This window comes from Oncorhynchus gorbuscha, linkage group LG03, assembly GCF_021184085.1.
Source record: "Oncorhynchus gorbuscha isolate QuinsamMale2020 ecotype Even-year linkage group LG03, OgorEven_v1.0, whole genome shotgun sequence".
In the NCBI taxonomy this organism is placed as follows: domain Eukaryota; kingdom Metazoa; phylum Chordata; class Actinopteri; order Salmoniformes; family Salmonidae; genus Oncorhynchus; species Oncorhynchus gorbuscha.
Genome location: NC_060175.1, coordinates 77,475,751 through 77,497,099, shown reverse-complemented (window position 1 = coordinate 77,497,099; position 21,349 = coordinate 77,475,751). Strand labels below are relative to the sequence as shown.

Genomic DNA, 21,349 nt, shown 5'->3' with positions numbered 1-21,349 from the left:
TGTGTGCAACATCAGTGCCCACGAAGCTCATCACTAAGATAAGGACTCTGGAACTAAACACCTTCCTTTGCAATTGGACCCTGGACTACCTGACAGGCCTCCCCAGGTGGCAAGAGTAGGCAAAAACAAGTTTGCCACACTGATCCTTAACACAGGGGCCCCTCTGGAGTGTGTCCCCTCCTGTATTCCCTGTTCACTCACGACTGTGTGGCCAAGTACGACTCAAACACCATCATTAAATTTGCTGACGACACAACAGTGGTAGGCCTGATCACCGACAACGATGGGACGGCCTATAGGGAGGAGGTCAGAGAACTGGCAGTGTGGTGCCAGGAAAACAATCTCTCCCTCAATGTGAGCAAGACAAAGGAGCTGATCGTGGACTATAGGAAAAGGCGGGCCGAACAGTCCCCCATTAACATCGACGGGGCTGTAGTGGAGCGGGTCGAGAGTTTCAAGTTCCTTGGTGTCCACATCACCGACTTTCATGGTCCAAACATACCAAGACAGTCGTGAAGAGGGCATGACAAAACCTATTCCCCCTCAGGATACTGAAAAGATTTGGCATGGGTCCTCAGATCTTCAAAAGGTTCTACAGCTGCACCACTGAGAACATCCTGATTGGTTGCATCACTGCCTTGTATGGCAACTGCTCGGCATCACTGGGGCCAAGCTTCCTGCCATCCAGGACCTATAAAATAGGCGGTGTCAGAGGAAAGCCCATAAAATTGTCAGAGACTCCAGTCATCCAAGTTAAGAGACTGTTCTTTCTGCACGCGGTACCGGAGCGCCAAGTCTAGGACCAAAAGCCTCCTCAACAGCTTCTACCTCCAAGCCATAAGACTGCTCAATAATTAATCAAATCGACCACCGGACAATTTACATGGACCTCCACTCTTTTTGTACACTGCTGCTAATCGCTGTTTATTATCTATGCATATTCACTTCACCCCCACCTACATGTACAAATTACCTCAACTAACCTATACCCCCGCACACTGACTCGGTACCGGTGCCCCCTGTATATAGCCTCGTTATTCTTAATGTGTTACTTTTTATTATGACTTTTTATTTTAGTCTACTTGGTAAACATTTTCTTAACTCTCCTTGAACTGCACTGTAGGTTAAGGGCTTGTAAGTAAGCATTTCACGGTAAAGTCTACACTTGTTGTACACGGCACATTTGATTTATATAAATAAGGTGTGGTTTTCTTATTTATTTTATACATTTGCTAAAAAGTTTAAAAACCTGTTTTCGCGTTGTCATAATGGGGCATTGTGTGTGGATTATTTAATCAATTTTAGAATAAAGCTGTACTGTACCAAAATGTGGAAAAGTACTTTCCGAATACACTCAGTAATCAAGAGTTTATATACATCCTTGGTTCCATCACTTGAGTATGAACATGTTTAATGCATACTATTATTTATTCATACCTTTCCTAACCACATGCCTATATTACAATGTATTTCAGAAACCAAGGGCAATGCCACGAATCAGAAAGCATTTTGTAGAATGAAAACCACAGTAAATCATCTTTAATTTTCAGTGTTCAGTTAAAAGCTGGATACTTCAGGATTTTGGCAATGATGCCCTTTATCCACTTCCCCAGATTCCGATGAACTCGTCAATACCATTTTTAGGTTTCTGTGTCCAGTAAGAAGGAAGTTAGAGGTAGTTTCGCGAGCCCATGCTAACTAGCATTAGTGTAATGACTGGTCTATGGGTAAAATGAAAATAGTAGCTCAAACTTTCTGTATATCCTGTTACTATCATACATAGAATATCTGCTCCCCATCTCTGCTTCGTTGACAAAAACAAAAAACGACCGTGGGGCAGACAGAGGCGAGATGGATTCCATCTTTAAGTGTAATCTTCAAAAAGTGAAAACATTTGTAAATCCATGTCATGTGCCGTCTGTGAAGACTTGACCCATGACAGCCAGCCGTGCGCTGAAGGGCTGCATAGGGCAGGAGAGGAGAGGGGCTTTCCTCCTGCTCCCAGGCTTCAGTGCTATACTTTCTGAAGGATCCATGACAGGTGGCTCGGTCTCACTGTCTGTCTCCTGTGATTGGGTATCCTGTGGACTGGGGAGGGGCTCTGATAGGTTAAGGAGGATGTCCTGCAGCTCTCTGCGTTCCTCCTGCTTGCGGCTGCAGCAGTGAAGGGCAGCAGGGTCCAGCGGGTGGGCCTCTGTGTTGAAGATATAACCCCCTGCCCCCAAAACACAGTCCTCACTGGGGCCAGTGCCCAGCTCAAAGTCCAGGCCACTGTTGTGAAGGAAGTTATCTGGATCAAACAGGAGGTAGAGGTACTTGATGGTTTCTGCCAGGAAGAAGGACTCCATGCGGTTGTCCAGCTTGTGATCTCTGATGTCTTTCACCTGAGGGAGGAGGTAGTAAAACAAACAATTCTCTATCACTATCCTTCTGTAGCTCAGTTGGTAGAGCATGGCGCTTGTAACGCCAGGGTAGTGGGTTCGATCCCCGGGACCACCCATACGTAGAATGTATGCACACATGACTGTAAGTCGCTTTGGATAAAAGCATCTGCTAAATGGCATATATTATTATTATTATATATTACAAACAACTTCTGGACGGAACATTCTGATTAGTCATAAGTAAGTATTTGCTATCCAGCGGAGTCTTGAGGAGCGTAAACCACTCACACTGGCATAGCCACAGGGGACCCGTGTAATCTTCTCAATGGACTCCACAGCATCTCGACCGAGCTGCAGAAAGGTGTGGTCACCAGTGGCTTTGTACAGGTACATGGCACTCTCTATCAACTCTGAAACAAGAAAAGGAGCAAAATACAAATACCAAGAAATCTTCAGTATGACCCTTATGCACTATTGTAAGTGAGCAGGTTTTGTCTGGTACCTGGGCGTAAAGGGTATCCTTCTCTCTTGTCTACAGTGTACCCCTGTGGAATACTGTAGAATTCCGGCAGTCCTCCAAATTGTCTCCACACTGTGTAGTAGTTATGGAAAGTCCTCAATGCACTGTCCAGCTCACCGATCAAACTCTGAAACATTCACACAAACAAATGAGATTTTCTCAGTTAAGAGGGAATACAGTAAATAAGCAAAATGAGAAATGTATTTTACCTGTAGCCCTGGCCAGAAGGCCTCCAGTGATTGGAAAACAGGCATAGAGACCGTTCCCTTGTGCATCTGGACCCACAGGTACCAGTCATCAAACTTGGTGTAGTTTTTAATTGCCTTGTCATACTCTGTGGATGCCCAAAAATATAAACATCTATTACTAATGTGCTTGCAATGTAAAATGTGTATCCATCGACCACATGATCAAGTGGTCTGATGATAAACTAGTAATAATACCTAAGAACATTGACAGCAGTTCCTCATCTTGTAGCATGATAGAGCCCTTCACCAGGTACTCAAAGTACGAGTCCACACCGGCCCCTATACCTGCGTCCTGGGCCACCCATTTCTTGGAGAGCACATCAATGTGGTTCCCCACCTGGAAAAAAGAAACATCTCCTAGGCCCCTGGGTCTGGCAATCGAAATGTTTCAATAAATCTACTGTATGAATATTACCCAAATAACAAGAGGACAGCATAAAACAGATCGTCACAGGACTAAATCGGCAGCTCTTTTTGCCGACTCACCAGTCCTATCTCAGAGCGAGTCTTCCACAGTGACCGGAGGGCCTTGCGCGCCACGTCCTCAAATACGGGGTCCCCAGTGAGCCGGCTAAGAGCTGAAAACTCCAGGATGAAGGTGCCCACCCCAGCAGTACAGGTGACAGGGGTCTCTGTAGGGTTCACCCCTCTAAGCAGGTTCACTGTGCCATAGGGCATTCCTGTGGGCGTCTGGAACGCTGCAGACGAAAATAAAATTTGAGCCTAAGTCTGGTCATATACAGAGCCAGGCAAATGCAATGTCAGAGCCATATGGCCATATGTTAGTGTGCATGTGTGTGTCCTGGGCATCTGGAAGATGCAATAATAAAATAAATCTAATCACGTAGACGGCTCACCAGGGAGGAGTTTTCGTGCTGCGTCCTCAGCCATCCTGAGGAGGGGTCCAGAACAAGGCCAGCCAGGCTCCACCTCCATCCCAGCACGCTTAGACAGCAGGTGGGCCGAGAGAAGACCACCCACCACTGCAGACAGAAACCCAGCTCAGTTACAACCAACAAACACAGCTAAAAGCCTACATACATCTCCTAGACAAGAGCATTGTTTGACACTCTTTCATAGCTTAAATTTGAACCTATTCCCTGTAATCTCACCTCGAATGTTAGTCTCAAAAACAGATGCATTGACGTCGATGTCAAAGTCCACAGTGTCCTGAAGCAGAGTTGCCACACGCTGAAACTCAGTGTGGTTCCCCAGTATCTGAAAAAAGCAAATTGAGGCAACAAGATTGGGAGACCATTTAGTAACTCAGTGTCACAGGTGTTGAATGACAAACTTAATATAAGATAATGATGACAAGAAGGTGCATACCAGCAATGTATCCAGGGCATCTATCAAAGTCAGTGAAACACTGAAAAGAAATGAGAGGTGCAACGTCATAGTCAAGTCAATACACTGCAAAATGATTGAATTTACATCTCAAATTGGAAAAGTGTGCTGTGGTATTGCATTCACAATTTAAAAGACTGAATGTGTGAATTCAGTGTATTGTTTTTTGGGGGGGGATATCGCCTAGGACAATATGATCAAGACTATTTAAGACAACATGAAACCTTTAACTTCTTATGCCTGCAGGGGCAGTATTGAGTAGCTTGGATGAAAGGTGCCCAGGGTAAACAGCCTGCTCCTCATTCCCAGTTGCTAATACAGTGCCTTGCGAAAGTATTCGGCCCCCTTGAACTTTGCGACCTTTTGCCACATTTCAGGCTTCAAACATAACAGAACAGAACATTTAAGTGTTTTATACCATATTAAAAACTGGGTGGTTCGAGCCCTGATTGCTGATTGGCAGAAAGCTGTGGTATGAGACAGTACACCATGGGGAATGAAACATTTATTTGTACTTTTCTAAATACGTTTACGTGTTGCGTCTTGCATGATAACAGCCCTTAGCCGTGGTATATTGGCCATATACCACAACCCCTCTTGCCTTATTGCTTCAATATTACACATAGCTTTGAGATGCTCTTCAGCACAAATCATAACTTTCTGCTGTCTCTGCCACACTATATTTTTTCCCACTGCACCTTGACCATATCCTGTGAATACTGAACTTATGTAAATGTGATTTCCTTTTTTATTATTATTATTATTTTTTTTACAATTTTCAAATATTTCAAAAAACCTGTTTTTGCTTTGTCATTATGGGGTATTGTGTTGTGTGTAGACTGAGTGGGACAAAACAAACGATGAATACATTTTAGAATAAGGCTGTAACGTTTTTGTTGTTGACTTTTTTGCAAATGCATTGAAAATGAATTACAGAAATATTTAAAGTATCATACGTGACTCAATACTTTGTAGAAGAAAGCACCTTTGGCAGGATTACAGCTGTGAGTCATTGTGTGTAAATCTAAGAGCTTTCCACATCTGGATTGTACAACATTTGCCCATTATTCTTTTCAAAACTCTTCAAGCTCTGTCATATTGGTTGTTGATCATTGCTAGACAACCATTTTCAGGTCTTGCCATACATTTTCAAGTAGATTTAAGTCAAAGCTCTAACTCGCACACTCTAGGTAAATTGTTCTCTTGCTTAGCAACTCCAGTGTTGATTTGGCCTTGTGTTTTAAGTTATTGTCCTGCTGAAATGTGAATTCATCTCCTCGCGTCTGGTGGAAAGCAGACTGAGACAGGTTTTCCTCTAGCATTTTGCTGGTATTTACAGTGCCTTGCGAAAGTATTCGGCCCCCTTGAACTTTGCGACCTTTTGCCACATTTCAGGCTTCAAACATAAAGATATAAAACTATTTTTTTGTGAAGAATCAACAACAAGTGGGACACAATCATAAAGTGGAACGACATTTATTGGATATTTAAAACATTTTTAACAATTCAAAAACTGAAAAATTGGGCGTGCAAAATTATTCAGCCCCCTTAAGTTAATACTTTGTAGCGCCACCTTTTGCTGCGATTACAGCTGTAAGTCGCTTGGGGTATGTCTCTATCAGTTTTGCACATAGAGAGTGACATTTTTTCCCATTCCTCCTTGCAAAACAGCTCGAGCTCAGTGAGGTTGGATGGAGAGCATTTGTGAACAGCAGTTTTCAGTTCTTTCCACAGATTCTCGATTGGATTCAGGTCTGGACTTTGACTTGGCCATTCTAACACCTGGATATGTTTATTTTTGAACCATTCCATTGTAGATTTTGCTTTATGTTTTGGAGCATTGTCTTGTTGGGAGACAAAATCTCCGTCCCAGTCTCAGGTTTTCTTCCAGAATGGTCTTGTTTTGGCTCCATCCATCTTCCCATCAATTTTAACCATCTTCCCTGTCCCTGCTGAAGAAAAGCAGGCCCAAACCATGATGCTGCCACCACCATGTTTGACAGTGGGGATGGTGTGTTGCTTTTACGCCAAACATAACGTTTTGCATTGTTGCCAAAAAGTTCAATTTTGGTTTCATCTGACCAGAGCACCTTCTTCCACATGTTTGGTGTGTCTCCCAGGTCGCTTGTGGCAAACTTTAAACAACACTTTTTATGGATATCTTTAAGATATGGCTTTCTTCTTGCCACTCTTCCATAAAGGCCAGATTTGTGCAATATACAACTGATTGTTGTCCTATGGACAGAGTCTCCCACCTCAGCTGTAGATCTCTGCAGTTCATCCAGAGTGATCATGGGCCTCTTGGCTGCATCTCTGATCAGTCTTCTCCTTGTATGAGCTGAAAGTTTAGAGGGACGGCCAGGTCTTGGTAGATTTGCAGTGGTCTGATACTCCTTCCATTTCAATATTATCGCTTGCACAGTGCTCCTTGGGATGTTTAAAGCTTGGGAAATATTTTTGTATCCAAATCCGGCTTTAAACTTCTTCACAACAGTATCTCGGACCTGCCTGGTGTGTTCCTTGTTCTTCATGATGCTCTCTGCGCTTTTAACGGACCTCTGAGACTATCACAGTGCAGGTGCATTTATACGGAAACTTGATTACACACAGGTGGATTGTATTTATCATCATTAGTCATTTAGGTCAACATTGAATCATTCAGAGATCCTCACTGAACTTCTGGAGAGAGTTTGCTGCACTGAAAGTAAAGGGGCTGAATAATTTTGCACGCCCAATTTTTCAGTTTTTGATTTGTTAAAAATGTTGAAATATCCAATAAATGTTGTTCCACTTCATGATTGTGTCCCACTGGTTGTTGATTCTTCACAACAAAAATACAGTTTTATATCTTTATGTTTGAAGCCTGAAATGTGGCAAAAGGTCGCAAAGTTCAAGGGGGCCGAATACTTTCGCAAGGCACTGTAGCTCCATTACGTTTAAGTTTTCTCCTGAAAAACTCCCCCGTCCTTAACGATTACAAGCATACCCACAACATAATGCAGCCACCACTATGCTTGAAAATATGGAGAGTGGTACTTTGTATTCAGGACAAAAAGTGAATTGCTTTGCCACATTTTTTGCATTATTACTTTCGTGTCTTGTTGCAAACAGGATGCATGTGTTGGAATATGTTTTATTCTGTACAGGCTTCCTTCCTTTTCACCATGTCAACTAGGTTAATATTGTGGACTAACTACAATGTTGGTCCATCCTCAGTTTTTATTTTTACCCATCTACCAATAGGTGCACTTCTTTGCAAGATATTGGAAAACCTCCCTGGTCTTTGTGGTTGAACCTGTGTTTGAAATTCACTGCTCGACTGAGAGACCTTACAGATAATTGTATATGTGGGGTACAGAGATGAGGAATTCATTAGAAAATCATGTTAAAATCTATTATTGCACACAGTGTGAGTCCATGCAACTTATGTGACTTGTTAAGCACATTCTTACTCCTGAACTTATTTAGGCTTGCCATAACAAAGGGGTTGAATACATGTTAACTCAAGACCTTTCAGCTTTTCATTTTTAATTAATTTGTAACATTTCTAAAAACATCATTCCACTTTGACATTATGGGGTATTGTGTGTAGGCCAGTGACAAAACAAATCTACATTTAAATAGATTTTAAATTAAGGATGTAACACATTTTGGAAAAAGTCAAGGGGTGTGAATATACTGTATCTGCAGATAGTTGCCCCAAAAAACTACAAGTATGCAAACAGGGAGCCAAATCAACAGCTACTGACGAGTCACTTACTTTAACGTCACTGTCTGGCAGGGTCTGATGGTCTTCATATCGAAAATACAAACGAGATCTTTATTTTATTTGTCCCAATGCGATGCCATGGACATACTATGTAGTTGTATGATTTATAAATGGCAAGGATGTATGAGATTGATTAAAGTCTATCAGTCAGTTCGACAGCATTTATAATCTAGTCAAGCTTGCTGTTAGTCAATCAAATCACAGTAAGCCTATGCGCCAGCACTTCGTAGCTGCATATGAAACACACAAAATAAAATAAATTAATGTGCACAAACACACCCAGGTACCGGGAGGCAGGACAGACAGCAGACTGTCAAACCAGCAGTGTTTCCCTGTCATCGCTCACTTTGTGCAGACCGGTGCCTGTCCAATCAATAGATCACTAGGAGATGCATAAATCATACAACGACATAGTATGTCCATGGCACCACAGAGAGGAGAAGGAAGAGAGAGGCCCAACTCGGCAGAAAATCAGTCTCACTCCATCAGGTTGCATTTTTCCCGTTGTGTCGCACACAAAGCAAGGAGTTTTTGTATGGAGGTCAACGAGAGTGTTGAATTTGGTCAACCAAAAAATGTATGGCTTATTTGCTACCTGAGGTTTATTTGATCAAATAGAAGTTTCATAATGCTTAAGTTGTTACGAGTGTACTGATATAAGTAGGACACGTGACATCCCGGAAACTTAGAGAAAAAAACACGATATCGTAGTTGTCTCAAGATGGCTATGCATATTCATGGATTGAGGCTAGTAGCACAGCATCTCTATCCATTGAATACAGGCGGTTGACATCAACAACCCTCAAAGAATATTCAAAAAAGGATTACAATAATGTGATGTATCCAACAATCCAAAGAAAGGATAGGAGGGAGCTAGCTGTGCCGCTTTGTGGACAACTCCCATTGGTAGGGCAGAGAGACATGTATCGGGTCAGTATATCCAAAATATTTGATATAGTTCATTCTAGCGGGAGTGGGCTCGGCTGACTTTTTCCCCCCAGACTTGTGAATTGATAAGTAGCCTAGTTTATTTAAGTGGAAAAAGTACCAGGCTGAAAATGAGTGTATAGGACAGCCGGTGCTAGTGGAAAACACTGAGGTTTCAGGTGGTTTGGGCTATTGATTGTCCAGGTATTAGTGTTGGCTGTGTCATTCACAGGAAATTACAACATTGGTTTATTGTCAAACAACTGCAGAGGCAACAGTCATACCTGCCCCATGTATCCTGGCCATCACAGGTCAGGGGCCGCAGTTCGTCATATGGATAAGCATGATCCAAGTAGCTGTTGTATGCATGATAAAACATGGACTTGATTTTCTCCCTGTCAGGAAAGAACAAACCCAAGTAGACAAGGTGTTGAAAGTGCAGATCAAGCGGAACCCTATGACTAATCCTAGCCCTTGATCACGATTCGGTTCCATTACACTATTTATTAGACTAAAGCCCAAATCTAATGAAAAGCTGAATTAAAAAATAATAATGTTTTACATGTGTGAAAGAGCACGTACACGCTGGAATTACACTGAACACAAAATAGAAATTCAACATTTTAAAATATTTAACTTACAGTTCATAAGGAAATCAGCCAATTGAAATAAATAAATTAGGCCCTAATCTATAGATTTCACATGACTGAGAATACAGATAACCATCGGTTGGTCATAGACTACCTTAAGAAAAGGTTAAGAGCGTGGATCAGAAAACCAGGCATAAGATACAGGCAGTGAACATAACATTTTATTGATGGCAATTTGAATACACAAAGATACCGTGATGAGATCCTGAGGCCCATTGTCATGCCATTCATCCGCCACCTTCACCTCATGTTTCAGTATAATAATGCATTGATTGGTCCATGTCACAAGGACCTGTACACAATTCCTGGAAGCTGAAAATGTCCCAGTTCTTCCATGGCCTGCATACTCACCAGACATGTCACCCATTGAGCATGTTTGGGATGCTCTGGACTAAGTGTACTACAGTGTGTTACAGACTGGTTTTCTGATCCAAGCACCTGCCCTTTCTTTAAGGTATTTGCGATCAACCGATTCATATCTGTATTCCCAGTCATGTGAAATCCATAGTTTAGGCCATGATGAATTTATTTCATTGTGACTGATTTCCTTTTATGAACTTTAACTTGGTAAAATATTTGTTTAATTGTTGCATGTTACTTTTATATTTTCGTTTAGTTTAAATTCAAGCGCACGATTCAATTGACGCTAGCAGCCCGTCTGTTTTCTCTCATACACTGCCTTGCATTCTAATTTCAGCATGTGCATAAAACACTTCGTTTGATTTGGGTTTTAAAAGGCATCTTCTGTACAGGGGGTTTGTTAAAAGAGACCAGATACTCAATCTGGACATGAACACGCGTCACACCATTGATATGGTTATTGTTCTCACGCGGCCATATCTCGACGTTACAGCACTTGTTTATGAAAACAGACGTAAAACAAGAAGCGACCACCTGTGCTGATTAGCTATATCGAGTGCTCCGAACATCTGTGTGTAAACGTAACTCGGGAAGTGTAGTTTCGTCGGATGGAAGCAGTTGCATATTTTTTATTTGAAGGATAATGTTTCGAAATCCGACGAAACAAACACAGCATCGAGATTGAAGTTCACATGAGCTAGTCTTGGGCTTAGCCAATGGCTGAAAACTGTAGGGAGAAGGGATAATATCGCCTAGAGTTTGAGAGTTACAACATAACGTTAGCTAACAGACGTGTGATAAAAGCCTAACGTCACTAGATTGTCATTACTGTACCTGTAATGTGCCATCTCCAGTTCTGTAAACTCTTGTCCTTTCGCATTGCTGATCAATGTAAAAACGTGAATTACGCACAAAATAGTAGTGCACAGCAACCTAAGCATGAATAAACGAGGTATAGCTAGGATAACAGCTAAAAACACTGATTAAATTATCAAATGCAACACCACCACACACTAGGGATCGCTAACAGGAAGTAAATTGAATAGACATGACGCGTGCGTCGTGGGTGCTGAAGTCTTCCGCAACCTGACGACCTACACATTTCCTCCAGCAGGTAGCGATGTTACACAAGCTACAGTATGATACTGCAATTTCCACTCAATCTTCTTTAAATTAATTGCATTTGGTTATTTGTTTAAACTTCTCTTGATTTGAAGAAAAAAATATATATATAGAAAAATGTTTCAACATTTTTTTTTTATGTAGGATAGTAAAGAAAACATCTCCACAACTTGTATTGATCACAAAGCTCAATATTGAGCACATAATGTATATAGTCTATTGTTTCAGTTGATGAAACCAACCACATAAGAACATTTAAGTGTTTTATACCATATTAAAAACTGGGTGGTTCGAGCCCTGATTGCTGATTGGCTGAAAGCTGTGGTATGAGACAGTACACCATGGGGAATGAAACATTTATTTGTACTTTTCTAAATACGTTTACGTGTTGCGTCTTGCATGATAACAGCCCTTAGCCGTGGTATATTGGCCATATACCACAACCCCTCTTGCCTCATTGCTTCAATATTACACATAGCTTTGAGATGCTCTTCAGCACAAATCATAACTTTCTGCTGTCTCTGCCACACTAGATTTTTTTCCACTGCACCTTGACCATATCCTGTGTCAAAGTTATACTGCGGTGCGGTGGAGAACAAGCAACAGCTAAAAGGTGTTTCTGTTCAGGACAGGAAACATTTCCTTTTTTTCACGGTAGCTCAACAAAACCAACCAAATAGTCTGTTTACTGATGACAGGGGATCTATTTGAAACATGCAGGTGGTTATGCCTTTCATATATAGGGCTGTATACCTCACTATCACACTACTTTCTGTATGGAACATTGCAATCAGCTGTGGTTACTTAGAATCACGAGTAAAGGCTGAATGGAACATTTCATTATGAAGTTAGCAGCTTTTCAAACACCATAATAAATGGTAACATATCGTGTCACTGTCTTTAGACCTATTGTTCTAGTTTAACATTAGAGATCATGTACACAATCTGACACAGTGAGGATCATCTCATTCCGGACACTTTTTCCATGTTGCAACCTGTAATCAGTTTGAATGCATGATCTCTTTAGAACACTGTGTTCCTATGGGCACAGTTACTCCCTTATTTCTGTAAAGTCTTTTTTAGTCTGCCTCCAGGATCTAAAAATGTCTTCTGATCATGAATCCAAGCAAATATAGGCCTCGTCTGCTTGGCAATGTCAGCACTTGACAACCATCGCTTTGAGAACAATGGTTGTCTGCAGTGGTTGAGTTGTGAATCCCAGTTCCCTCAACAATGTTCAAGATCCACTAGGTTCATGGCCACGTGATATGGTCCTCAGGTACCCTCTGCCCCAATAGGTAAGTTCCTTGCTCCGTTTTACTCTCCGTTTTATCTCACTATTTGTCTCTCTGAGGACAGCTCCAGTCTCAGCTGTCCCATTTATGGCTGCAGTCCCCTGTCATGAAGAGGTAGGAACTGATGGCCTCTCTCAGGCCCTCGCTCACCAGGGAATCCTCATTGACCTTGCCAAAAATCATGGAGCTGCAGACAGATAGAGAGAAAACCCATTAGTGAGGAAATGCTGGTAAATAATAGATTTATTGGCAGACATGCATACACAGAGACTGGCATCTTATTACGACAACAGTACATGACCTCACCTGTCCGCATCTTTCCAGTTGAGAGTGGACTTCCTGATGGCCATGGGTATTGGGCCAGTAGCCACAGGAATGCTGTTGGACCCCTGGATGAAGCAAGGCTCCCCCAACAGACAGCACAGCCCATCAGTGACCTCTGGAAGGAAACATAAATCAGTCTGTTGCAACTCAGTTTTCACACGAATACTACAGTACGATGACTGAAGATGCCCCCAGCTTTCAACCCACTGCTACCTGTGCACAGTGGTGTGAAGTACTTAAGTCAAAATACTTAAGTCGGGCCTCCCGAGTGGCACTATGCGCCACTAGAGATTCTGGGTTCGAGTCCAGGCTCTGTCGCAGTCGGCCGCGACCGGGAGACCCATGGGGCGGCGTACAATTGGCCCAGCGTTATCTGGGTTAGGACGGCAGAGATGTCCTTGTCCCAATTTACACTAGCGACTCCTGTGGCGGGCTGGGCGCAGTGCACGCTGACACGGTCACCAGGTGCACGTTGTTTCCGCCGATACATCGGTGCGGCTGGCTTCCTGGTTGGGCATTGTGTGGGTATTATGTCAAGAAGCACTGCGGCTTGGTTGGGATGTGTTTCGGGGGAGGCACGGCTCTCGACCTTCGCCTCTCCCGACTCCATATGAGAGTTTCAGAGATGAGACAAGACTGTAACTACCAATTGGATACCACGAAATTGGGGAGAAAAAGTAACCCTCCAAAGAACAAAATACTTAAGTCGTTTTTTTGGGGTATCTGTACTTTACATTTCTGACTACTTTTACTTCACTACATTCCCAAAGAAAATAATGTACTTTGTACCCTATACATTTTCCCTGACATCCAAAAGTACTTGTTACATTTTGAATGCTTACCAGGACTGGAAAATGGTCCAATTCACACACTTATCAAGAGAACATCCCTGGTCATCCCTACTGCCTCTGATTTGGCGGACTCACTAAACACACATGCTTTGTTTATACACGATGTCTGAGTGTTGGAGTGTGCCCCTGGCTATCTGTAAATAAAATATTGGTTTGTTTAATATAAGGAATTTGAAATGATTTATACTTTTAATACTTAAGTATATTTTATCAATTGCATTTAGTTTAACCTTTATTTAACTAGGCAAGTCAGTTAAGAACAAATTCTTATTTACAATGACTGCCTACCCTGGGTATAGCATTTTACTGGGTGACTTTTACTTTTACTTGAGTCATTTTCTATTAAGCTATCTTTACTTTTACTCAAGTATGACACATTGGGTGCCTTTTCCACCACTCCTTGTACAGAGGTTCAAATGTGTGGGTTGGACACAAAAGGGTTTCAAAAGTTGTATCTACAGCATTCAACATGTTCTAAACTGCTGTATACGCTTGAACCACCTCTACTGACCTGAGTAGTGGTCCACTAGGGCTGTGAGGGTGGGGAAGGTGAGGCAGGGGGAGATGAAGTGCCAGCCGTTCTCCAGTTGTTGGATCCGGTAGTGTTTGACTGGGCAACGGTCCTGGTCATCGGTCTTACGCACTGACAGGGAGTGGGCACCTAGATTGGATCATGTACACCATACTTCAGTTGTATCCCTTCGGGTTTATCAATTACAACTTTAAGCTGCTTTCCCTGTTCTTGTTAGCATTTGATTGTGAACTAAACTCACCAGGGCGGGTCTGACTTTCCCGGACCAGAAAAGAGCCAGTCTGGTTGTTGGGCAGCAACAGGAGCTCCTCAGCCTTCTTTCTGCTGAGACCCTCATACTGACACCTCGGGAAAGAGAATAGAGAAAGAGTTAGAAATAGAAAGACAGATCCATGTAAATAGAGCTCCAAAGGAGAATAGTCAGATGGATCAGCAGACTCACCTGTGGTACACCCTGGCTGTGTAGCTGCTGGGGATGTAGCTCTCATTGCCTGTGGCAGAGGATCTCACTTTCCACCATTCCCCCTCGCTACATAGACATGCACATTCACAGAAACACATAAAATAGATACATAGGTTATATAGAAAAAGCACAGTACAGTTGTAATAACTGTAGTAGTAATTGTGGTAGTTGTAGGTAGAGGGTATGGTTTCTTACTCTGAAAGCACATTGATTCTCTCTCCCGCGCGGATACTGCTGTTTGCTGGATGTCCAGTGGGATAGTTATACAGGGCCACTACCACATACCTGCTGCTCTCTATGGACAATACAGAGACAAGGAAAATGACTGTCACTCTGACTCTACTATAAGAACCTCAAACCATGTACATTTATGCTTTCAATTCACACTTGAGTATTCATGGTTAGACCTTTCCAAGTTACAAAAAATAAATGATTACAAATTATTACTGTGATCTTCATAAACTAACATCTTGAGTGACAGCTCAAAAAGTAGGACTTCTTTGTCACCCAGCCTGGTCTCATAGACAATTCATAACATATTGTACGAATTGCAATATGTAACATATTATATGAATGGTAATTCATAACATGTCATATGAAATGTGTCTCCTGACCCCTCCTGTCTCAGCCTCCAGTATTTATGCTGCAGTAGTTTATGTGTCGGGGGGCTAGGGTCAGTTTGTTTATCTGGAGTACTTCTCCTGTCCTATTCGGTGTCCTGTGTAAATCTAAGTGTGCATTCTCTAATTCTCTCCTTCTCTCTTTCTTTCTCTCTCTCGGAGGACCTGAGCCCTAGAACCATGCCCCAGGACTACCTGACATGATGACTCCTTGCTGTCCCCAGTCCACCTGGCCATGCTGCTGCTCCAGTTTCAACTGGCCTGGGCCCTAGGACCATGTCCCAGGACTACCTGACATGAGGACTCCTTGCTGTCCCCAGTCCACCTGGCCATGCTCCTGCTCCAGTTTCAACTGTTCTGCCTTACTATTATTCAACCATGCTGGTCATTTATGAACATTTGAACATCTTGGCCACGTTCTGTTATAATCTCCACCCGGCACAGCCAGAAGAGGACTGGCCACCCCACATATGCTCTCTCTAATTCTCTCTTTCTTTCTCTCTCTCGGAGGACCTGAGCCCTAGGACCGTGCCCCAGGACTACCTGACATGATGGCTCCTTGCTGTCCCCAGTCCACCTGACTGTGCTGCTGCTCCAGTTTCAACTGTTCTGCCTTATTATTATTTGACCATGCTGGTCATTTATGAACATTTGAACATCTTGGTCATGTTCTGTTATAATCTCTACCCGGCACAGCCAGAAGAGGACTGGCCACCCCACATAGCCCGGTTCCTCTCTAGGTTTCTTTCTAGGTTTTGGCCTTTCTAGGGAGTTTTTCCTAGCCACCGTGCTTTTACACCTGCATTGTTTGCTGTTTGGGGTTTTAGGCTGGGTTTCTGTACAGCACTTTGAGATATCAGCTGATGTACGAAGGGCTATATAAATAAATTTGATTTGATTTGATTTGAAATGGATGATGGACATCCACAAATGAATTAGTACCATACAAATTGTAACATATCATACAAATTGGAGTGTCATAGATTTACATTTACTATGTTACGTCTACAACAGAGTCCAGAGTGTGTCACCTGGTCCCTGGTCACACCACTTCTAAATATAGGTCTTTCGCTTCTTGCTTTTTTTCTTTTCACACCTCTTGTGGTTTAACAGAAGACCAGGCCAGTAGGCTTGTTTTCTTTTCTCTTTTCTGCACACCAACTACGGTGACATTTAATGTAGGGGCTAATCATCACACCATGTATGTACAGAAACACTTACTACATTTTTTTCATCATTATATTGGTCACATTGTTTTGATCTATACATTTACATCAGATGCAGGCCATCCGGTGATTGTCCTTTAAAATGGACCTAGCTGTCGTGCACATTTTCAATTCCCTGGCCTATAGGTTTCAGTCCAGACAAACCCAGAGCCATTGACCCTTGGGGACACTGCCCATCTGAGATATGCTAGTACTGGCTTGTTGCCCAGAGCCTTATCCTTTCCTGTGCTCAATCTGACATAGAGTCCAGGCCTTACCCAGTATGACCGGCTCAGCGAGCTCTTCCTGGCCCAGCAAGGCTGCATGAGTGCTGGATCCCTGATGCTCTTTACTGGGCCCACTGCCCATGGCGATGTGGAGCTCCTTATGGAAGGGATACCAGAGAACTCTGGGGGCTGGAGGAAATCACAGGTATGGATTAGTAGCCCATTTGGTTACTGAGGTACACCTGGGTGTGCGTCATGTCTTCTTGATGTACTGTTGCATCGATCACAATTCATTGTAACTTATGTCAGATAACATATATCAAAATAAACACTATTAAGGGCATTTCAAAGAGCCCTGTATGTCATTTCTTTCTCCATTTATTGTCAGAAAGCTGGATCAGCGATAACTTGAACAAAGGGAGGGAGGAAGTTGAAAACCACACTTCTTTTGAACACCCTTTAGTTTCCAACCAAATTCTTGTTTTTACACACGGGCTGCTGGAGTGTCGCCAGTGCTGGTTGGCAAGGAAAATAAGGGGCTTTCATCTGAATACATAATGATTGAACATGCAGTCTTTTGTGTGTCACTCTCAAACTGATGGAAACACGAATGCACTTAACGTGCAAACTAGTTCAAGTGTTAAAGGTAAAAAAGGTAACAGTACTCATTTTGGGTGCTGGAAATCTGCCATATTTCTAAGCCAATATTCTATAAGAAGCGTCAGTACTCAAGCATTAGAAAATGTGAGGTGCCGGTTCTCAGTACCAGTGTGTTATTGCCCAAGTTGAACATTTCATGTAGTACAATCATTGAGTGCATACATTTTACATATGGGTGGTCCGGGAATCAAACCCACTATCCTTGTGTTGCAAGCACCATGCTCTACCAACTGAGCTACAAGGAATCATCTAATGTTCCATTATAACATACAGAACAGATGACCATTATCAACCACAGCAGTCTGCCAACCAGGAGTCAGGAAACACAGCAGGGGCATAGATCTGGCTGGACAATAAAATTAAAAAGACGTATTTATAAAGTCTTCATATAAGATCAGTTTGTCCTATATATTTGTGACCTTGTCCTCTTTCTGTTAAAGCAAAAAAACATGCTTCTAATGAGTTAAATCAGGGTCGAATAAAACAACTTTTTACATGTACATTAAATACAGTGAGATCAATTAGACTTGACAGCTTCAAAAAGAGTTAATACTCACAGCATTGCCCTGTTGTGGCTCTGGTGACAATCAGCAGCACTCTGATGCTGTGGAATGAGTTGATGTCAGAGCTGTAGAGTACCGCAGGGATAGAAGTATAACCCAGTGAGGCCCAGAGGTCGAGTCCAGTGGGTCTGGGTGTTTCACACTGCTGGTAACATTCACATGTGTAATGTGAGTATGACGTGTGCGTGTTTGAGAATCTGTGTGAGAGTCTTTTAGACACCAATGGAGAATGAGTGTTCTCTTCCTCTGTGATGTTCCAATGGGGAAAGGAGCCAGTGGTGATAGATGGAGGCTCTGTAGGTGTAGCACAGCAGAGTGCTCTGTAGTACATCTGAGTGGAGAGATGTGAGAGGAGGGGGGTTTATATTCACCTCTTACTCAGACACTCAGTTTCCTGTTTCAACAAGACCTGAACTTTCAAAGACAGAGCGAAGAGAGGGAGATGAAGAGGGAGGGAAGACAAAAGATAAAGGGAGGCACAAAGAGAAAGGAAGAAAGGTTGTATTCAACAATAAATCAAATCAAATTGTCACATGCGCTGAATACAAAAGGTGTAGACCTTACCGTGAACTGCTTACTTACAAGCCCTTAACCAACAAGGCAGTTCAAGAAATAGAGTTAAGAATATGTTTACTAAATAAACCAAAGTAAAAAAATCAAATAAAAAAGTAACAAAAAAAGATTACATAATAACAAGTCTATATACAGGGGCTACCGGTACCGAATCAATATGCGGGGGTACAGGTTAGTCAAGTTCATTTGTAAAGTGACTATGCATAGATAATAAACAGGGAGTAGCAGCAGTGAGCTGTCGGTGTGTCAGTAGTAATCGACACAGACCCTGAGACATTTTACATCAATGACTTGATCAGTGAGTCATCAGCAATTGCGATGAGATTCACCAGCTCTGTGCAAACGTACTGTTTTGCAGCATCTGCATGAGTCGTGGTACAAAACACAGATGCGTGAATTGACGTCACAGCAATTCTTGAGCTTCGTATTCTTTGTCATTCGGGTAAAGGGTGTTGGGTGGGTCGAAGAGCTGAGCAATCCGTTTTCTCTTCATAACAATCACAACTGGTGTAGCCATGTTAATTGCCATATTGATGACTGCTACATAATCAAACATGTAGACTCTCTTTAAAGCTAGAGTCCTTAATTGAAACAATAACAAAGTAGGCACCTGCCTGTTTTGGTATAAAAAACATAAGCTGAGGGACGGGCCTGGAACGATGGAACCACTCAAATCAAACTCAGAGCTATAGATATAAGGACTGACCATCCACAATATCAACATGATAGTTTTAACCATGTTTTGAAGATATATAGTGTTTGTTTAGACTTACATTGTTTACAAAAATTGGAGTAAAATAAGCTTAAACAATTGAAGTCGGAAGTTTACATACACTTCGGTTGGAGTCATGAAAACTCGTTTTTCAACCACTTCACAAATGTCTTGTTAACAATCTATAGTTTTGTCAAGTCGGTTAGGACATCCACTTTGTGCATGACACAAGTAATTTTTCCAACAATTGTTTACCGACAGATTATTTCACTTATAATTCACTGTATCACAATTCCAGTGGGTCAGAAGTTCACATACACTAACTTGACTGTGCCTTTAAACAGCTTGGAAAATTCCAGAAAACGATGTCATGGCTTTATAAGCTTCTGATAGGCTAATTGACATCATTTGAGTCAATTGGAGGTGTACCTGTGGATGTATTTCAATCCCTACCTTCAAACTCAGTGCCTCTTTGCTTGACATCATGGGAAAATCAATAGAAATCAGCCAAGAACTCAGAAAAAAATTCTCAACCTCCACAAGTCTAGTTCATCCTTGGGAGCAATTTCCAAACGCCTGAAGGTACCACATTCATCTGTACAAACAATAGTACGCAAGTATAAACACCATGGGACCATGCAGCCGTCATACCGCTCAGGAAGGAGACGCGTTTTGTCTCCTAGAGATGAACGTACTTTGGTGCGAAAAGTGCAAAACAATCCCAGAACAACATCAAAGGACCTTGTGAAGATGCTGGAGGAAACAGGTACAAAAGTATCTATATCCACAGTAAAACAAGTCCTATATCGACATCACCTGAAAGGACACTCAGCAAGGAAGAAGCCACTGCTCCAAAACTGCCATAAAAATTGCCAGACTACTGTTTGCAGCTGCACATGGGGACAAAGATCGTACTTTTTGGAGAAATGTCCTCTGGTCTGATGAAACAAAAATCTAACTGTTTGGCCATAATGACCATCATTATGTTTGGAGGAAAAAGGGGGAGGCTTGCAACCTGAAGAACACCATCCCAACCGTGAAGCACGGGGGTGGCAGCATCATGTTGTGGGGGTGCTTTGCTGCAGGAGGGACTGGTGCACTTCACAAAATAGATGGCGTCATGAGGGAGGAAAATTACGTGGATATATTGAAGCAACATCTCAAGACATCAGTCAGGAAGTTAAAGCTTGGTCGCAAATGGGTCTTCCAAATGGACAATGACCCCAAGCATACTTCCAAAGTTGTGGAAAAATGGCTTAAGGACAACAAAGTCAAGGTATTGGAGTGGCCGTCACAAAGCCCTGACCTCAATCCCATAGAACATTTGTGGGCAGAACTGAAAAAGCGTGCGCGAGCAAGGAGGCCTACAAACCTGACTCAGTTACACCAGCTCTGTCAGAAGGAATGGGCCAAATATTCACCCAACTTATTGTGGGAAGCTTGTGCAGGGCTACCTGAAACGTTTGACCCAAGTTAAACAATCTTAAGACAATGCTACCAAATACTAATTGAGTGCATGTAAGCTTCTGACCCACTGGGAATGTGATGAAAGAAATAAACACTGAAATAAATCACTACTATTATTCTGACATTTCACATTCTTAAAATAAAAGTGGTGATCCTAACTGACCTATGCCAGGGAATTTTTACTAGGATTAAATGTCAGGCATTGTGAAAAACTGAGTTTGAATGCATTTGGCTAAGGTGTATGTAAACGTCCGACTTCAACTGTATTTTGGGTTCTGATGGGGTTCGACAGTTGAACTAAGCTCACTAGGCTCATAAGTTATATTCTTCAAGAATCAATGGGTATATCATCCATCATTCATTTTTGTAACAACTAAGGATTCTAGCTTTAAGCAATGGTCTGATCAGTGTGACGACTACTTCTAGCACAATAAGGCTAGCTGGATTAGGTTTCAAATCACATGCTATTAGGCTAGTTTACCAAGTGAGAAAATACACAGGCCAGTGACGGAAGGAAGTCCAGTCAAATG

At 42.3% G+C, this 21,349-nt stretch overlaps 2 protein-coding genes across 2 annotated transcripts; both read right to left on the bottom strand.

Moving 5' to 3' along the window:
• Positions 1-1,349: 1,349 nt before the first annotated feature.
• edem2 (ER degradation enhancer, mannosidase alpha-like 2) lies at positions 1,350-11,238 on the bottom strand. The gene is made up of 11 exons (XM_046337097.1): positions 11,040-11,238; positions 9,480-9,590; positions 4,482-4,521; positions 4,265-4,370; positions 4,010-4,135; positions 3,639-3,850; positions 3,348-3,489; positions 3,114-3,238; positions 2,887-3,031; positions 2,673-2,794; positions 1,350-2,384 (listed from the first exon to the last, which is right to left on the bottom strand). Exons 1-11 carry the CDS (start codon positions 11,144-11,146, stop codon positions 1,908-1,910), a joined length of 1,713 nt encoding a protein of 570 aa, XP_046193053.1. The 5' UTR covers positions 11,147-11,238; the 3' UTR covers positions 1,350-1,907.
• A 433-nt stretch (positions 11,239-11,671) lies between these two features.
• On the bottom strand, positions 11,672-18,553 carry LOC124022033 (src-like-adapter 2). The gene is made up of 8 exons (XM_046337085.1): positions 18,062-18,553; positions 16,896-17,033; positions 14,988-15,087; positions 14,772-14,858; positions 14,571-14,674; positions 14,309-14,458; positions 12,929-13,061; positions 11,672-12,809 (listed from the first exon to the last, which is right to left on the bottom strand). Exons 1-8 carry the CDS (start codon positions 18,396-18,398, stop codon positions 12,695-12,697), a joined length of 1,164 nt encoding a protein of 387 aa, XP_046193041.1. The 5' UTR covers positions 18,399-18,553; the 3' UTR covers positions 11,672-12,694.
• Between the last annotated feature and the right edge of the window lie 2,796 nt (positions 18,554-21,349).

Bases quoted from the DNA above. Each gene is read 5' to 3' on its own strand.
- edem2 (XM_046337097.1), bottom strand. From the start codon at position 11,146: ATGCTTAGGTTGCTGTGCACTACTATTTTGTGCGTAATTCACGTTTTT. The intron at 9,591-11,039 runs GTACAGTAATGA...CTTTCCTGACAG, and splicing joins CTGGAGATGGCACATTACAG to GGAGAAAATCAAGTCCATGT. The intron at 2,795-2,886 runs GTACCAGACAAA...TTCTTGTTTCAG, and splicing joins AGGATACCCTTTACGCCCAG to AGTTGATAGAGAGTGCCATG.
- LOC124022033 (XM_046337085.1), bottom strand. From the start codon at position 18,398: ATGTACTACAGAGCACTCTGCTGTGCTACACCTACAGAGCCTCCATCT. The intron at 14,859-14,987 runs GTAAGAAACCAT...ATGTCTATGTAG, and splicing joins AGAATCAATGTGCTTTCAGA to CGAGGGGGAATGGTGGAAAG. The intron at 13,062-14,308 runs GTCAGTAGAGGT...GTTTCCTTCCAG, and splicing joins CCTAGTGGACCACTACTCAG to AGGTCACTGATGGGCTGTGC.